Source organism: Mus caroli, unplaced genomic scaffold, assembly GCF_978045245.1.
Source record: "Mus caroli unplaced genomic scaffold, Mus_caroli_1 scaffold_18, whole genome shotgun sequence".
Lineage (NCBI taxonomy): Eukaryota > Metazoa > Chordata > Mammalia > Rodentia > Muridae > Mus > Mus caroli.
In genome coordinates this window covers 43694228-43710950 of record NW_028227273.1, presented here as the reverse complement: position 1 = coordinate 43710950, position 16723 = coordinate 43694228, and the positions used below count along the sequence as shown (strand labels likewise).

The following is a 16723-nucleotide window of genomic DNA, read 5'->3' as shown; positions in this document are numbered from 1 at the left end:
ACAACAAAGCAAATGTTGGCTCACGCTGGAACTTCTTTGTCATCATTAATGTATTCAGGCGTTCATAGCTAAAACTGCTATACTTTGAAAGGGTGTTCAATGAAAGAAAACTCATATTTAACTTTAAAACAAAGCTGTCAGGTTAGTACAACTAAAATTTCTGTGAGTGTCCAGAATATCTATTCAAAAAACAACCTATCATGGTCTTGATTTATAAATGAAATAAAAGGAGATTGTGTTTAACGAAGTGTAGTTATTTTTGTGAAAACAGGGAGAAATAAACAACTTCGCCAGGAAAGAATTGTATGGCTATTTTCTTTCATTACTAGCTCTGTTTCTCAAATTGATACAAATGATCTCCTTCTGTTTCTGTCTATCTGCTTGCCTTGTCAGGATTGGGGAGATCTCTGTATCTAAATATAAGATGTGCAGTTTGTAACCTGCTTAATTTGCCTTATGTCCTACATGCCCTCAGTATGGTGTTCATTAAAGTCTCAGCTGTTTTGTTTCTACCAGTGGCAGCCCAAATATAGCCTTATTTTTCTTTGTTAAAAGGCCAGATTGTGCATAAACATACACCTCATCTGTGTGTGAGTGTGCATGGTGTGCATGTGTTTAAATGGCAAACATTTCCCAAGTTGGTAAATATGTCATCACTTGCCCTCTAACCTGGTATCTGAACAAATGAAGTAGTTGCTTTTTCATAAGAACAATTACTGTTAGTCTTCTGGAAAACTATTATTTGATATGTATCTTACCTATAATATATGTAAATATATAATATATAAATATGTCACTTGAGATATAGCAAATACATTATTCTTAAATAATTAAAAATAAACAAAAAATTGTCAAATTTAGTAAATTGTTAGGGAAACTAATCAAAAAATTTATGAAAAGATTTGTTTTTAATATGGTACTAAGTTTACTTGTGATCTTAATTTTAAAATGAAGTTACTGAAATGTTTATTATTAAATATTATTTAAGTATTAGAGAATTATGCCTGATAATTAAATTAAAATACTTTAACCTATGTGCTAACAAGCTCACCTATGTGTCAATTTGCCATATAATACATACTTATTAAACAAAATTTAATAACTATTAACTACTATATACACATAATTGTTTAAAGAAAATAATAATTTTATCCCAAATTCCTCTCAAAATGAAAAAAAAAAAAAAGGAAAGTGGTCCTCTTAGGTAAACATATTGTTCCTATTAGCACTCACTGAGTTTATTTAAAGAACCATATCAATGAGGCTATTTTTCATTGCAAATATTAATTTCTAAGCCATTTACTGTTTTTGCGTAAAGATATTAAGAGTAAGTGGTATGCAGTACCATTTTCTTACAAAATGTCATGGAATATTACTTCTCAGAATGAAACCTGCTGTCATAATTGGTAAACAAAAAACAAGGTTCAATTACAAGTCCAAAATCTTAAGTGTTTACTCTCTGATGTACTGAGTAAGTAACATAAAGGAAAAGACACAAACGTGAGGTTAGACAAGGAAAGGAAAGGAAAAAAAAGGAAAGGAAAAAAAAGGAAAGGAAAGGAAAGGGAAGAAAGGGAAGAAAGGGAAGGGGAGGGGAGGGGAGGGGAGGGGAGGGGAGGGGAGGGGAGGGGAGGGGAGGGGAGGGGAGGGGAGTGGGAATAGTTAGAAGGAGGGAGGGAGGAAAGTACTTTTAAAAATTGGGGCCGGACGTGGTGGCGCACGCCTTTAATCCCAGCACTCGGGAGGCAGAGGCAGGCGGATTTCTGAGTTCGAGGCCAGCCTGGTCTACAAAGTGAGCTCCAGGACCGCCAGGGCTATACAGAGAAATCCTGTCTCAAAAAAAAAAAAAAAAAAAAAAAAAAAAAAAAAAAATTGGGATATTACTCTAGATCTTACAGAAATGAGAAGAATTCTAAAAAGCACTATTCACAATTGAAAATGAATAAACTTCACAATGGGCGTGGACCAATTCCTAAAAACATGTTAAGTTATTAAAACTGATTGAAGAAGAGATAATAGGAATAGATTTTAAAGAAGAAAATTAAATTAATGATCAAAATCTTCCCCAAAATAAAAGCACTGGAAAGGACTATTGATGAATTCTACTAAATAATAAGAAGTAATGCTAACTCTTCTTGAATTTTGCCCCAAACTAGAATCACTTCTCTGTATGAACAGCATACCAAACTAGGTAACCAGAAAAACAGAAATACTGCCAGACCTAATGTGTGTGTGTCAAAACCAAGTGGTATTTAATTCAGTTACAAAGGTGATTGTCTAAAGAAGTAACTATCAAACTAAAGCATTAACAGAATAGAAGAAAATCTGTATGATCATCTAAGCTGATGCAAAGCAAGTATTGGATATCACCCAATATACTTCCCTGATTAAAAAACTATACAAAAATGGAAGGAAACTTTCTACATGTTACAAAACTACAACAAACTTTGAGCCAATAGTTAAAAACAAAAATTTAAAAATCAGGACTGCCAAGTTCCTATTCAGTTTTGGAATTTGTTTGTTCGTAGTTGTTGATGCTTAATGTTTGTTTGGTTCGTTGGTTTGGTTTGGTCTTTGTTCTTAAGACAGAGTTTTTTTGTGTAATCTTTGCTGTCCTGGAATTTGCTCTGTAGACTATAGATCCATGTGCCTCTGCCTCGGGAGGGCTGGGATCTAAGATGCATGCTGAACTACCTGGCAATAGAGATCGCTGTGCTGGAGAGAGAGAGATGGTTTAGCTGTTTAAAGGCTAAGCTCACAAACAAAAACAAACAAAAAGAAAACACCTCTAACCAGTTTTATATTAGAATTTCTAGCCAAATTCACTGGGCAAGGGAAAATAAGGCACCAAAAGTTGAAAAAAAAAGAATTTCTAATTATGATAACATAGTTTTAATGAGAAACCACTAAGTACATTAAAAAAAAAAAAACTAATGAATGAATTCAGCAAAGTTCAACAAAAATTTTAGAGTTTCAATCTGTAAAATTAAGAGAGGATACTAAGGAGCACAATATAATGATCTATTTTACAAAAGGCTTCTTACTTTATATGAAGAAACATTTCCATTTTAGGATATCCAAAGGTTATCCAATAAAGCTGTTGTCTGTCATTGTTTTCTCTCTGTGTCTATCTTCACTGCCTCTGTCTCTTTTCAATCCTAAAGACAAGTATGCTCTACAGTGCTTGAGCCGTGTGTACTCACAATCATAGTGGTTGTACAACTAACAATTCATCTGTTCACTTCCTGTCCTTGCATTACTTCAGCAAGATTGCATCAATGGTAACAATGTGACAATGGTGACCTGTCACAGCTGATAATTAGGCTCCTGACTCCGACTGTGCCTTAGTCTCTAGTTTTGAACGATAGTGAATGGCATATATCCAGGCCATCAATGGCGGCTGCTCCTTTTCTACTCCTCACATTTTTAAACTGACTATTTTTTTCCTCTTTACTAGTTGGTCTTCAGATGTGTTGACTATTGAGTCATATTATACAGGAAGTGGTAGGAAGAGACTCCTCTCAGTCTGGCTGATGCCTTGTTACTTAACAGTACCACACAAAATTGATTTTTTGCTTTTAACTTACCAGTTTTTTCTTCATTCTTTTATGGATACTGTTTTCAGAGTTTGTCTTAAAAGCTATCATCAAACCCATTTTGACCTAGATATCATGATGTCTTCATTTAGACTTATAATTCAATTTGTATTAACTGTTGTCATCTCAAACGGTATGCAAAGATAAAGAGACAGGCAGATTCCAAGTTTTCTATGCACATGCATATGGATGGCAACTTTTTGCAGTGCTGTTTGCTGAAAAGACTACTCTTCTCTAACAAATTTCCTTCTTGCCCTTTTTAAGATTTGGGTGCTACTCTTAGACTATCTGTTCTAGGGTCAGGCAGCATCAGTTCTCCAAATCTGTTTGCTCTCAATGATCTGACTATTCTGGGTAAATCTTGAATTTTATGAGGAATCATGTCTGATTGTTGAAAAGTAATTAAATGAATACAGAAGGTCACACTATAAAGGTTTTGTAGGACTTTCTTTAAGTCAATCCAGGCAACAAGGGATATACCACATAACTGGGAATTACTTCTGAGATGCTGCAGCTCTAACAGGTGAACTGACCTTGACTCCTAAGAAGTAATAAAACCAAAGGCCATTATTTCAAGAAGGTACTAAGCAATTTCTCAGAAGATACAGAGTTCATTAAGAACTCATGCCTTTAATCCTGGCACATAGGAGAGAGAGAAAGGTACACATCTAGGAGTTAGAAACCAGGCTGGTCAATATAGAGAGACTCAGGCCAGCCAGAAATGCATAGTAAGATCCTATTATAAATAAACAATAAATAAGTATAATTAATATTTATTAATAAATATATATTTGTTAAATTTATATAAGAACATCATTGTATATGCAAAAGACATCATATAATAAAATTTAAATAAAGATAGATCAGACCTAAATAAATAGTACAATGGAGCAGCAAGATCTGGAAGAAAACCGATCTGTTATCAATATATTTTTTTAATGGGATAGGAAGAAGAGGAAAGGGAGAGAAAAGCAGAACAGTGGATGTTGGAGGTGGGACTGATGAAAAGAGAGAAACTAGAAGACAGTCCTGAATCTCACTGAGATGAGATGGAATTAGTTTTTTTCACTCTTTTTCCTCTAAGCTTCTCACATTTCTTCACTAAATATTTAACACCTAATTATCTTTTATATATGTTCTATTTTAATTTTATATCTTTACAAACATTTTTAACTACTAGTAAGCCCCCGAAAAAGATAGAAACCTAAAGTAACAGAAACTTAGTGAATTGACAAAACTAGGTCAAAGGATTCTCAATTTAAGTTATTATATTGAATAATATGGATCATATCTATTTATAAACTTGCTGCTCTTCCAGAGTTTGTTCCAAGCATCTAGATCAGGTGGCTCACAATTCCCTATTCCCTGTAGTAACAAGTCCAAAAAAATCTGCTAACATTTTTCTAACCTCCTTAAATATTCACATATATGAAGCATACAAGCACACACATTATAAATAATAAACAACAGATATTCTCTTAAAAGAGAATTACAGGACTGGGAAACTACTCTATTTGTCCTTCTGAGAAATTTTTCCAGAATTCAAGACTTAACTCTAAGATAAGAAATTCCCAGATTTGTTGCAGAATTTTCCCTGTCCAATCACATTAGACAGTGGGAGGCTTGTGACTGGACAGGAGAAGGGAGGCAGAGCGAGAAGGGAAGGAAACAAAGAGAGAGGTATGAGGAGAGGGAGAACCAGAATGCAGGCTGACATTCTATCAAAATGTTAGAATAAGCCGGGCAGTGGTGGCACACACCTTTAATCCCAGCACTTGGGAGGCAGAGACAGGTAGATTTCTAAGTTCGAGACCAACCTGGTCTACAGAGTGAGTTCTAGGACAGCCAGGGCTATACAGAGAAACCGTGTCTCAAAAAAACAATAAATAAATAAATAAATAAATAAATAAATAAATAAATAAATAAATAAATTAAATAAATAAAATGTTAGAATAATTGTGTTAAAACTTTATCATTATCATTTGGCTCTGAAATTATTATATTGGCCTCTTGTAAATTCTGTTATTATTGATACATAAATCTGATTGGCTAATTAAGCATTAGAGTCTTGATTCTACCAAGTAATTAGGTGTTGAGATGGCTAACCAAGGGTGTGTGGGGTTTTGGGTAAAAGCAAGAGGAACTCAGGGGACCCATCCAAGAGATGGCCCGGTGGGAGCCACGTGGCCTAACAGGGCTGGCCAGTTGGCAGGCCGAGAGACCAAGCCAGTGAGATCAACTGGCGCAGGGGGCTAGCTCTAGATATTTTCTGGAATACAGATTAGTGTTAAAACAAAGTACTTTTGAGAACTATTTTTACTTATTTTATATTACACAAACATATAAATTTTCTGTCATTAACATAATTAATTATGAGTGATTTTCTTATATTCAAAATTTCAAACATTAATGCAATATTAAGAAGGAAAAACTAAAGTCAACACTACTAAAGCTGTCCAGGAGACACATTCCCTTCCATAACAGATATACACAATTTTAATCATATTTACACAATAGTAAATAGGACATATAATGGCAACCATGAAAAATAACAAAAGAATTTGGTATTTCTGTACATTTTTGCAAGCTTTCCTTTCTGATTTTCCATATGTCTTCCACCACTTAATAACTAGAAGCTCTTGTACAAAAATCAGTTAGGCCATTAAAAGTTTTTCTTTAATGGAGGTAAGAATTCATTACTAAATTTTTATATGAGAAGTATGCTATTAAATAATAGCTTATACACTAATTAAAGCAAATGTAATTGTGAGAACACATTGACATTGTTAAAGTAAATTAGTCAATTTGTTAATAGTTTCATTTAAAGTGACCCTAATTGTATTAATTGTGATACTAGCAAATTGAAATGAAGAGCATTAAACACACTGTTCTAATATGTCCTAGAGGAATGAATTCTCCATTACATCAGCAGAAGGAAAATAATGATTACGTGCCCTCCTTGCCCCAAATAAAACTTGCATATATTCAAGTTCACTTGTGCAAGTATACACATACTCATACGTACACCCTGGATCAACAGAAAAGTCTTGCTAGGCTGATTACACTCAGTATCTTTGAATTGTTGCATGCTATAAAATGAGCCACACAGAAAAATCCTCAGGTATATGTGAGATATTATAGCATCCTTTATCCTAAGCAAAAATTATATCACGATTAAATTGTTCAATTTAAATTGTTAAAATATTGAGGAAACAAACATTCATTTGGAAGATTACAACATAAATTTTAAATTTTATTACAATTTTAAAGATATTTTAAAACTACAAAGAAGCCATCACTTAAAAATGCCATCAACTTGGAAACATATATGATCTAAGACGAAATTACAGAATCCATACACATTGCAGTATATTGGATGACTATTCAGTAAATCTCAGTTTAAACAAATCTATATTTGTTGGCCAGGTTTTACGAGTACTTCAGAACCGAGCCCATTCAATGCCATTGTGTGACTAGTTAGCCTTGGTGCCAGGGCTAGCAAGCTCCCTTCAGTACTGTCAATAAGTTTGCTACTCTTTTCCTGGGAAATGACTTTGTGTGAGCTCTACTTGTTAAGAGATGATGCGCTACTCCTGCAACACATACCATCTGTATCTACCTGGATTCTTGTTGGTCATACATACAGCCAGATGCTCACTTTCTCAGAGGCCTTCCTAGAAAATTTTATAAGCACTCATTGAAATTCTATCCAATTTTAATTCTCAGCACTGACTGTCGCCTCTTTATTTCTTTGTGTAATTTATTAATGTTATTTTCTCTCTAAGGATAAAATGTCAATTCTGGTGAGCAATCAAAACCAGTATTAATAACTTATATGTTTCAGGGTCCCAGGGAACCCAAATTTAGTGGAGGTTTCCCACACTGTTGCACTGCTGGTATTGAGCTCTGCATTTGACAATCTATGGCTTCTGGGAGGAGCTTATCACACATAGGGTAACTCCAGTGAAATCCATTAATATATAATGCTCATAGAACAGCAGGTTTCCATATGGTCTTTCCTGTCTAACTAACTCTACTTCCATTTTTCCCTCATACATTCATATTCGCCTATACTCCCTTCCCTTGTTAAGATCACTCACCACTAATGGCTCCTTTCTAGTTTCCTGGATTTTATAGGTACTCCAAGTTAGAAACACAAAAACAAAGATTCAACACTACTATCCACATGAGTGAGAACATAAGATCACTGTCTTTCTGAATCTGGGTTTCATCATTCCATGTAACATTTTCAGTACAAAGACAATCAAACCTGTCACCACTCAAGCACTGACAAGAAAGATAGGGAGCCCCAAGCTTAACTAAGAGAGGGAGGGAGAATCGGTTTGCTTTACTCTGGCAGGGCCACCAGGTTCCAATGGACAGCTCCACGTCCATGTGTTCATGAATAACACAAACTGGACTCAAAGAGTTATGTTAAAATAGAGGACACACAAGCTGGATCTGGATGCACAGCTGGAGAGTGGGGGGCATTACTGAGAGGAGTGAGGGGGTGAGTATAACTAAAACACCTGTGAAATTCTCAATTAATAAAATATTATATTTTTGAATGTGAATTTTGTGAAAGGAAATAATTTACTATGCAATATGTTCTTTCCCAGATACTAAATTTTCAATAAATATTTTTATATAAATAAGTTAAAATGTATATATAAATATAAAAAGTACTTTCTCTGTTTGATAGTAAACATCTAAGCCAGGAATGGTAGCACATGACTTTAATTCCAAAACTCATAAGGAAGAGAGAGGCAGATGATCTCTCACTGTGAATTCAAGAATATGCACGCTTGCCTATGTAGTGAGTTCCAATCCAGATAGGGTATATAATGAGACCTTGTCACAACAAAACAAATGAAACAAAAGTATGTGTTTCTTTGAAACCTCAATTTATTACCTATCATACCAACATGTATGACTATAATATAATTAAACATGTAATAATTTCAATGAACTACTAACCATTCAATAAAACATAATACATACTAACTGGCTTAAAGATGCAGATTGGTGGCAGTGCTGTGACTGAGATCAGTCACTCATCTAACACTAACATTCCCACTACAGAAGCTGACTCTAAGAAGTCAGTTACTGACAATGTCGCTCCCTCCTAGTTCTGAAACGATAGGATAGAGAAATGAGGGGACAAACAAGTTTATAGAGCAATACTTGATTTAAATGTACTTTGAACTTTTTTTGTAATCTTTTCTCCTAAAATAGGTTTCTCTGTGCAGCTCTGGATGTCCTGAAACTCCCTGTGTAGACCAGGTTGGCATAAAACTCTGAGGCCTGGTTTCTCCTTCTCCCTGAGTCCTGCCTTTACCTCTGTATTGCTGCAATTATAGGTATGTGACACCACCTCCATGCAATTTTTAAATAGGTAATTTTAAAATATTTCTGAGTATAGAAAGCGTTGAAAGAAATAATATTTAACAGTAAAAATTACCTAGTGTTGAAATAAGAAGCAGAGTGTTGGGTCATATAAAACTCAAGCTAAAGCTTTTGGCAATACAATACAAAATACTATTCTCAAAGACACCCTATATGGAAAAATCTTTTCTCGATGTTAATAAAAGCTTAAGTTGTTATAACATGGAGAAACAAGTGGTAATCCTACTGACTAAACTTAGTAACATCCCCTAGATCTCCAGACATTCAGCCTAGTCAAAAATAATCATTTTCATTTATCATTAAGAGAGATGGTAAGAAAAATTAATTATGAAATTCAAATATATTGTATGTGATATTTTGAGTGGAATTATGGATATCAGGTCAACTCTTTGACCAAAGACTCTGAAATTTGGGCTGGAATATAAGCACACAGCCAAACTTGGAAAGGCACAGAGAGTATGCAATATATTTCTATATTGGTTATTATTTGGAAAAAAGGTTAAAATATAATTAATATGGAAATATGCTGTATGACTTCACACATATATAAGGACAGTTGTTTATCTACCCCCATAAAAATAAAAAATGAGGCTTTTTTATCTAATTCCATTTTCCTTTCTAATTTCAAAAGAATTCTCAAAATCATTTACTAGTGTTGTTTCTTTACAAATGTTAGAATTCAGATTTGATACAACAGAAGATTGCTTTACGAATGGAATCTCTAACAGGGTTGTTTTTAATTGCAGATGACTTCAGGCAGAAAAACTACTAATTCAAATCCAGTGTTTATCTGTTTAGACAAGGAGTGATTGTGTAGCTCACAAATTCCCTACAGTGTATTGCAGAAATGTAAAAAGGGCGTCAAAATACTTCAAGAAAGTCAATGTAAGACACAAATTAAAATTAACTCTAAAGGTAATGATTCTTCAAGTAAATATGAAAACCCCAAGAAAATGTAATACACAATTTGTATGCGTGCAAAGTGCAACCAAAGAAGACCAAAGAGGTACTTGATGTAAAATGTTTACGTATAAGACACACAAAACTCACTGTGGTTAGTAACCTTTATGTCTTAGAAAACCCAGCTCTTTCCATATCTTTCTTTCCTTACGTGCCCGAGCGTATGTGTGTTTTGTATATATTTTTAACAGTTGACAGCTGTTTTAGAGCATACAGAGATGCCAAGCTGAATGAGGGGCTTGATTACTTCAAGATTAGCTATCTAAAGTTTCTATTCATTTTAAGTGTGTTAGTTGGAAGAGTCATTAGTCACTTCCTTGTCTCATAGAACATCAGCATACATTTACATTGTTAATGAACATTTGGGGTAAATGAATTAATGGCACTTTAAAACATCAATTCAGTCCTAATAACTTGGTATGTCACAGAAATGTTAGGCTAGGATATAAATGAAAATCCCTTTCAGGAAAGGTAACTACTCATTCCTTTAGACAATATAAGATAAAATTAATTTAAAATGTTTTTAACCAGGTTTCAAAAATGCTCAATATTTAATGAAATAGCCCAGAGAAAAAAATATTCACTTAAAACACAACGGAAAACGATTTTCTCAAATAGGCAGATAAACAAGAAATATTCTGAAAAGTATTGGCAAAATTGTTTTATATACTTCTAACCTAAATACATATTCACTTTTAAAGCATTTATGGAACTATAGGCATTATATTTAAGGGAAATATCATAAGAAAAGCCTTCAGGCTTTCCAACATGTTAAGATACTTCAACTGAAATAATCAAAATTAATTTTCAAATTGTCCAAGTCTAAATAGTCTTTTTGGATCCTTATATAACAAACAAAAAATAAAATCACAAAATAATTTTAAAGGGAAAATAGATCTTATAATCTTGATATATGTATTTTTATGAATAAAAAATACTAGTAGTCAGGAACTTTTTTAGATGTTTAATGAACTACTCAAAATTAAGCATAAGACTTTAAGATTTTTAACAAACTTGACTTTTTTTATACAGTCCACCATGAAGTAAATATGAAAAAATCATTGATGGTTCTGATACATACATATTTAAGGCATTTTAAAAAATTAGAACCTGAACAATGCATACCTTTCAATGATGTACAATTTAATAATTTCACAATTTTACTGTGCATATCAACAAGAGTGTGATAGAAGTTTAAATTATTTACAAAAAGAAAGGAAAAATAATATGAAACAATATTAAAAAGTTCATCCTAGGTGAACTCAATTTAATGTAGGGAGAGGGGTAAATTAACTGAAAGCTCAACCGCAGCAGCTCAGGAGTCTTCAGAATGTATCTGACAAAGTGTGTTTGTATTTCACTAACGACCTTCTACATTAAAGGCATCGTCTAGTATATGACTGTTCTTAAAGAATGACACTTGGCTAATGCATCTATTACCTCCAACACACAGGAGAGTTGTTCAGGTATTAACTAGCATCAAGAGCATTCTACACATAACTAGCAAAATACTCTTAAACTTGGTCTGACTTGCTACATACAAAGACTTACAGCATAATGTGAGCAGACGTACTGAAGGCCCTTTCTTAAGTTCCTAGCATATGCACACTGCATCTGCACAGAAAACTTACCTCTTGTTTTATTTGAATAACTGAACAAGGGATCAATGCCTACTTCTTGTTCTTCTGACTGCAGAGGATGTCTAGTTTCAGACACAGACTTATACATTGCATAGAGTGGAGACAGTCACCGAAGTAATTGCCTACATGAAAATAAAAACAAAGATGAATATATTTACTCTGCTATGGTTAGAAAGCAATACTAGACAGAATAAAATGATTATATGAATATTGCAGATATCAACAAGCTTTCTATAGGATACAGGACCTGTCTGTTACTACACGTTGGAGGACTTTTACAAAAGAACAAAATAATGTCGAAAAAAATTCCATGCAAACAATGCTTCCAAAAACTCTAGACTTCATTTATAATCTTTACTTAAATGTGGAGTAAGATTTATTTTTAATAAAACTTAAATACCTTACTTAAGTTTTTATAAAATTTCATTTTTATGATATTTGTTTAATAAAGCAATAATTTATACTTTAATAAGAACATTAAAAACACAAAAAATACAGCCAATTAAAATTACTCATAATAAAATTAATACAAAACGACAGTACTAAAATTTTATATACTTTACTTGTCTTTGCTGTGGACATTTAGAGTACATGTTATCAATGTGATCAACCTGGAAAACATACTGATTATGTGCAAATATCACTAAGTTAAAATAAATTATTACTAAATTGTCCCGAGTGTTGTCCTTGTGTCTAAACTGCAATTTCTAATGGATGTCTGGCACACCATTAAATAGTTATCACAATTTATGTAAACAATTCTTGATTGATCAATTAGGAGACTCAGATATTCACCCCATAGATGGATGCAATAATCATGTCATATTCATGATTATTTTCTTTTAAAAAATGTTACAATTGCAGTTCCTGGACTAAAAAATACAATAAAATGTAAAGTTCTACAGTGTCTGTATGATTTATATATAACAAAACAATTCTTTAAATAATGTAGTTGTTTGATACTTTGTGAGGTTACTGGATTTCCAGACTTTCTCTGACGATTCTAACCACTGAATGAGACATCTAAAAATATGAATCAAAGAGAATTGTCCTTCAACAAGTTGGTACTTTATAATGTTAATAGAAAGGTGATTTACACTCCAATCTTCGATGTCCATAAACTACAAATTACATAAACTATAATGTCCCCTCCTAAAAAAAATTCATAAATTCTTATTCAAAATTATGCAAGCAACAGATTTTCTTAATTTCAAGGAGAGTGTGGGCTGGGCAGTGGTGGCACAGGCCTTTAATCCTAGCATTCAAGAGGCAGAGGCAGATGGCTCTTTGTGAGTATGAGGCCAGCCTGGACTGCAGAGCTAATTCCAGGGCAGCCAGGCAAACTGGTTTTGAGAAAACAAAAACTAAAACAAACTAGAGTGATCTGGGAGAGGGACACCAACAGAGGAAACGCCTCCAACAGGCCAAACATGAGCACATTTCAGGAAATTTCCTTGATCAATGATCAATGTGGGAGAAGACCTTGAGAAGCTGAAAACACAATCATATTCACCCCTGATGCTAAGACACTAGAGAAGTTTTTTCATTCATTAGAGATGGTTAAAATTCTAAAATGATTCAGTAAAATTACCATTAAACCGAAGTCTTTAGAGCAATGGTTCTCAACCTGTGGGTCATGGTCCCTTTAGGGTTTAAATAACCCTTTCACGGAGTCACATATCGGAAATCCTACATATCAGATATCTACATTATACTCTAATACAGCATAAAATTACAGTTATGAAGAAGCAATGAAATAATTGTATAGTTGGGGGTCACCACAGCACGAGAAACTGTATTAAAGGGTCACAGCATTAGAAATGTTGGAAAACACTGCTAGAACTTGACAAGTCTATATAATAATAACCAAAAGCCATACTATGAAGTTCAAGATAAACATACTAATCTACAATCATTCCTCTACACAATGAGGAATATACAATATCATCATGTATGAAGCCTACATATCAAACCAGACGTGAAAATATATTTATAATCGAGCAAGGTCCATGTGCAGATTTCATGGGAACTCATTCAGAGTGCGGACGATGTTCTTCCTTCTGTTCCAAGTGCAGCTTTAGGTACTAATCTAATTCTGAAATAACTAAAAAGCTTGATGCCTTGGTTTTGATTGCTTTGTTTTAAATATATAGGATTATTTTAGCTTTTAGAATAAAACAGTTAAGTCTAGTACTTCTTTTGGAACAACCTAGTAAAAACAGAAATAAAATGTTGCTTTTGAGTGTTAAATCAAATTACTAGGAAAAACCTAAATTGTGATTCAAAATATATCCATAAAACTGTATTACAAAGCAGAGTACTAAAGATCTTTACACAAATGTGTCTATAATCATCTGAATCATTGTTCTGAATGAATGATTTATGCATAAATGTTAGACCAAAAAACCCAAATTGCTTATTTTAATTTTTAAAAATTATATATTTAGTGTTCCATAGCTCCTGAAGTTTGCTTTTACAAGTCTGACATAAATTTTAGACTTGCTACAACCTAAACACCTAGCTTCTCTGTGGTTGAAAATACATAAAGCTGAAAAACATGCCTCTTAGACAATGAAAAATTAAATCAATACTTGATAGACTCCCTTAAATTATGCTAATAAGTCTCTAAAATCTAATAAAAATAATATATGTCACACCAGTCAGAATGGCTACAATCAAAAATTCAGGTGACAGCAGATGCTGGCAAGGATGTGGGGAAAGAGGAACATTCCTCCATTGTTGGTGGGATTAAAAGCTTGTACAACCACTCTGGAAATCAGTCTGGTGGTTAATCGGAAAATTTGACATAGTACTACTGGAGGATCCAGCAATACCTCTCCTGAGCATATATCCAGAAGATGTCCCAACCGGTAAGAAGGGCACATGCTCCACTATGTTCATAGCAGCCTTATTTATAATAGCCAGAAGCTGGAAAGAACCCAGATGCCCCTCAACAGAGGAATGGATACAGAAAATGTGGTATATTTACACAATGGAGTACTACTCAGCTATTAAAAAGAATGAATTTATGAAATTCCTAGCCAAATGGATGGACCTGGAGGGCATCATCCTGAGTGAGGTAACCCAATCACAAAAGAACTCACATGATATGTACTCACTGATAAGCCCAGAAACTTAGAATACACAAGATATAAGATACAATTTGTAAAACACATGAAACTCAAGAAGAACGAAGACCAAAGTGTGGATACTTTGCCCCTTCTTAGAATTGGGAACAAAACACCCATGGAAGGAGTTACAGAGATGAAAGGATGGACCATCTAGAGACTGCCATACCCGGGGATCCATCCCATAATCAGCTTCCAAACGCTGACACCATTGCATACTAGCAAGATTTTGCTGAAAGGACCCAGATATAGCTCTCTCTTGTGATACTATTCTTGGGCCTAGCAAACACAGAAGTGGATGCTCACAGTCAGCTGTTGGATGGATCACAGGGCCGCCAATGGAGGAGCTAGAGAAAGTAACCAAGGAGCTAAAGGGGTCTGCAACCTTATAGGTGGAACAACAATATGAACTAACCAGTACCCCGGAGCTTGTGTCTCTAGCTGCATATGTATCGAAAGATGGCCTAGTCGGCCATCACTGGAAAGAAAGGCCCATTGGACATGCAAACTTTATATGCCTCAGTACAGGGGAACGCCGGGGCCAAGAAGTGGGAGGGGGGGCGGAGAGTAGGAGGGAGGGCATGGGGGACTTTTGGGATAGCATTGGAAATGTAAATGAAGAAAATACCTAATTAAAAAAATAAATCAATATAACCTTCTTTTCTCAAATTTAGAATCATAGAAATATACATTCTTATACCTCAGAAAAGATACTTATTTCCTTTGTTGTTCTTATTAGCTTACACATTTTTTATGCCGTGCAAAACACAAAATTAAAAACCTGAGACTGGTTTTCCTGAAATTCTTTGAAGCTACCATAGCAATAAGAGTTGACAAATCGGGCTGAAATTCCCATTCACAATCTAAAATTAATCTTAAAAACAGGTGTACTGTTTTCAGAAGTCTGGTTCTCACGTTACTAAATTTGAATATGAAAGTATCTACAAAAAGGTATCTACCTGAAAAGTTTTCTACAGAAAACTTACATTACAGTGGCTATGTCGACGTTTAAAGGTTTATTTTGAGGGTTGAGATTTACAGTATATTAAATACATTAGGTTTGTGTGTGTAAAGTAAGCACTCTGTTAATTAAAGGTTTCACTGACTCGCAATGAACGGGTAAAACACTACCTGTAATGCACTGATGTTCTACACAAACATTTCAAACATCATCACATCAGATGCACAGGTTCTAACTGACGTGTCCACAGTGGCTTGTGAGGCTTCACTTGCTCCAGCTTGGACCCATTCCTTCACTGCTTATAAAGCTCAGTTAGAATTAGCTTTCTGAAGTGCGTACTCTAAGACATATTTTTTTAAATGCCTATAAATATTATTCAATTGCTTGACTTCCTGATGTCAAAATAAAAAAATAATTAAATCAAGCACTAAAAAGACAAAGTGATATTCCTTAACACACAAAAAAATGATAAACCCACCGCAAAGAAATTTAAAAGACTACCTTTCAGAATTTTTTAACAAGAAGACAGCAAAAAATAAGTATGTATTATAGGTAGACTGTATTCACTATGAGGTGCATTTAAATTAAAATAGGACATAGTGCCTCTAAAAGAAGGCTTCTTTAACAAAGCCTTAGGAGATTTATTTTCATATTTAAAAGATAAAGAAATTGAACATTTTGTATAAGTTTTGCAAAGAATAAAATCCACATTTTTATTTAGAAATGGTAAATTAAAGTAATTTCTGGTTAAAAACAACAATGTTCTTTAAAATATCAATTACAAAGAAGACAAGATAAAAAAGTAGGAAGTTCTATTTAAAAATTCTTTCAATTGAGTTAGACCAGAAACTGCATGGAACCTGGACAGTGCGTAGCTGACATGTATGGATAATAAATACTTTCTTTAAATTAATGAGCAGAAAAAAGTTCTTTCAATCTTTTACGCAGGACAGCTACATGGACTTTAAATAGGTTAATTAACTATTGAAATCGATCATTTTAGGTCTTAATATTTAATATTGTTAGATTGTA

General features: G+C 33.8%; 1 protein-coding gene across 1 annotated transcript in view; it reads right to left on the bottom strand.

Moving 5' to 3' along the window:
- Positions 1-16723, bottom strand: part of Tbc1d5 (TBC1 domain family member 5) — a 462126-nt gene that overhangs the window by 297862 nt on the left and 147541 nt on the right. The window contains exon 3 of the mRNA XM_021186156.3: positions 11594-11724. Within this exon, the coding sequence (XP_021041815.1) occupies positions 11594-11690 (97 nt within the window). The 5' untranslated portion in view covers positions 11691-11724. The remainder of the gene's footprint in view (positions 1-11593; positions 11725-16723) is intronic.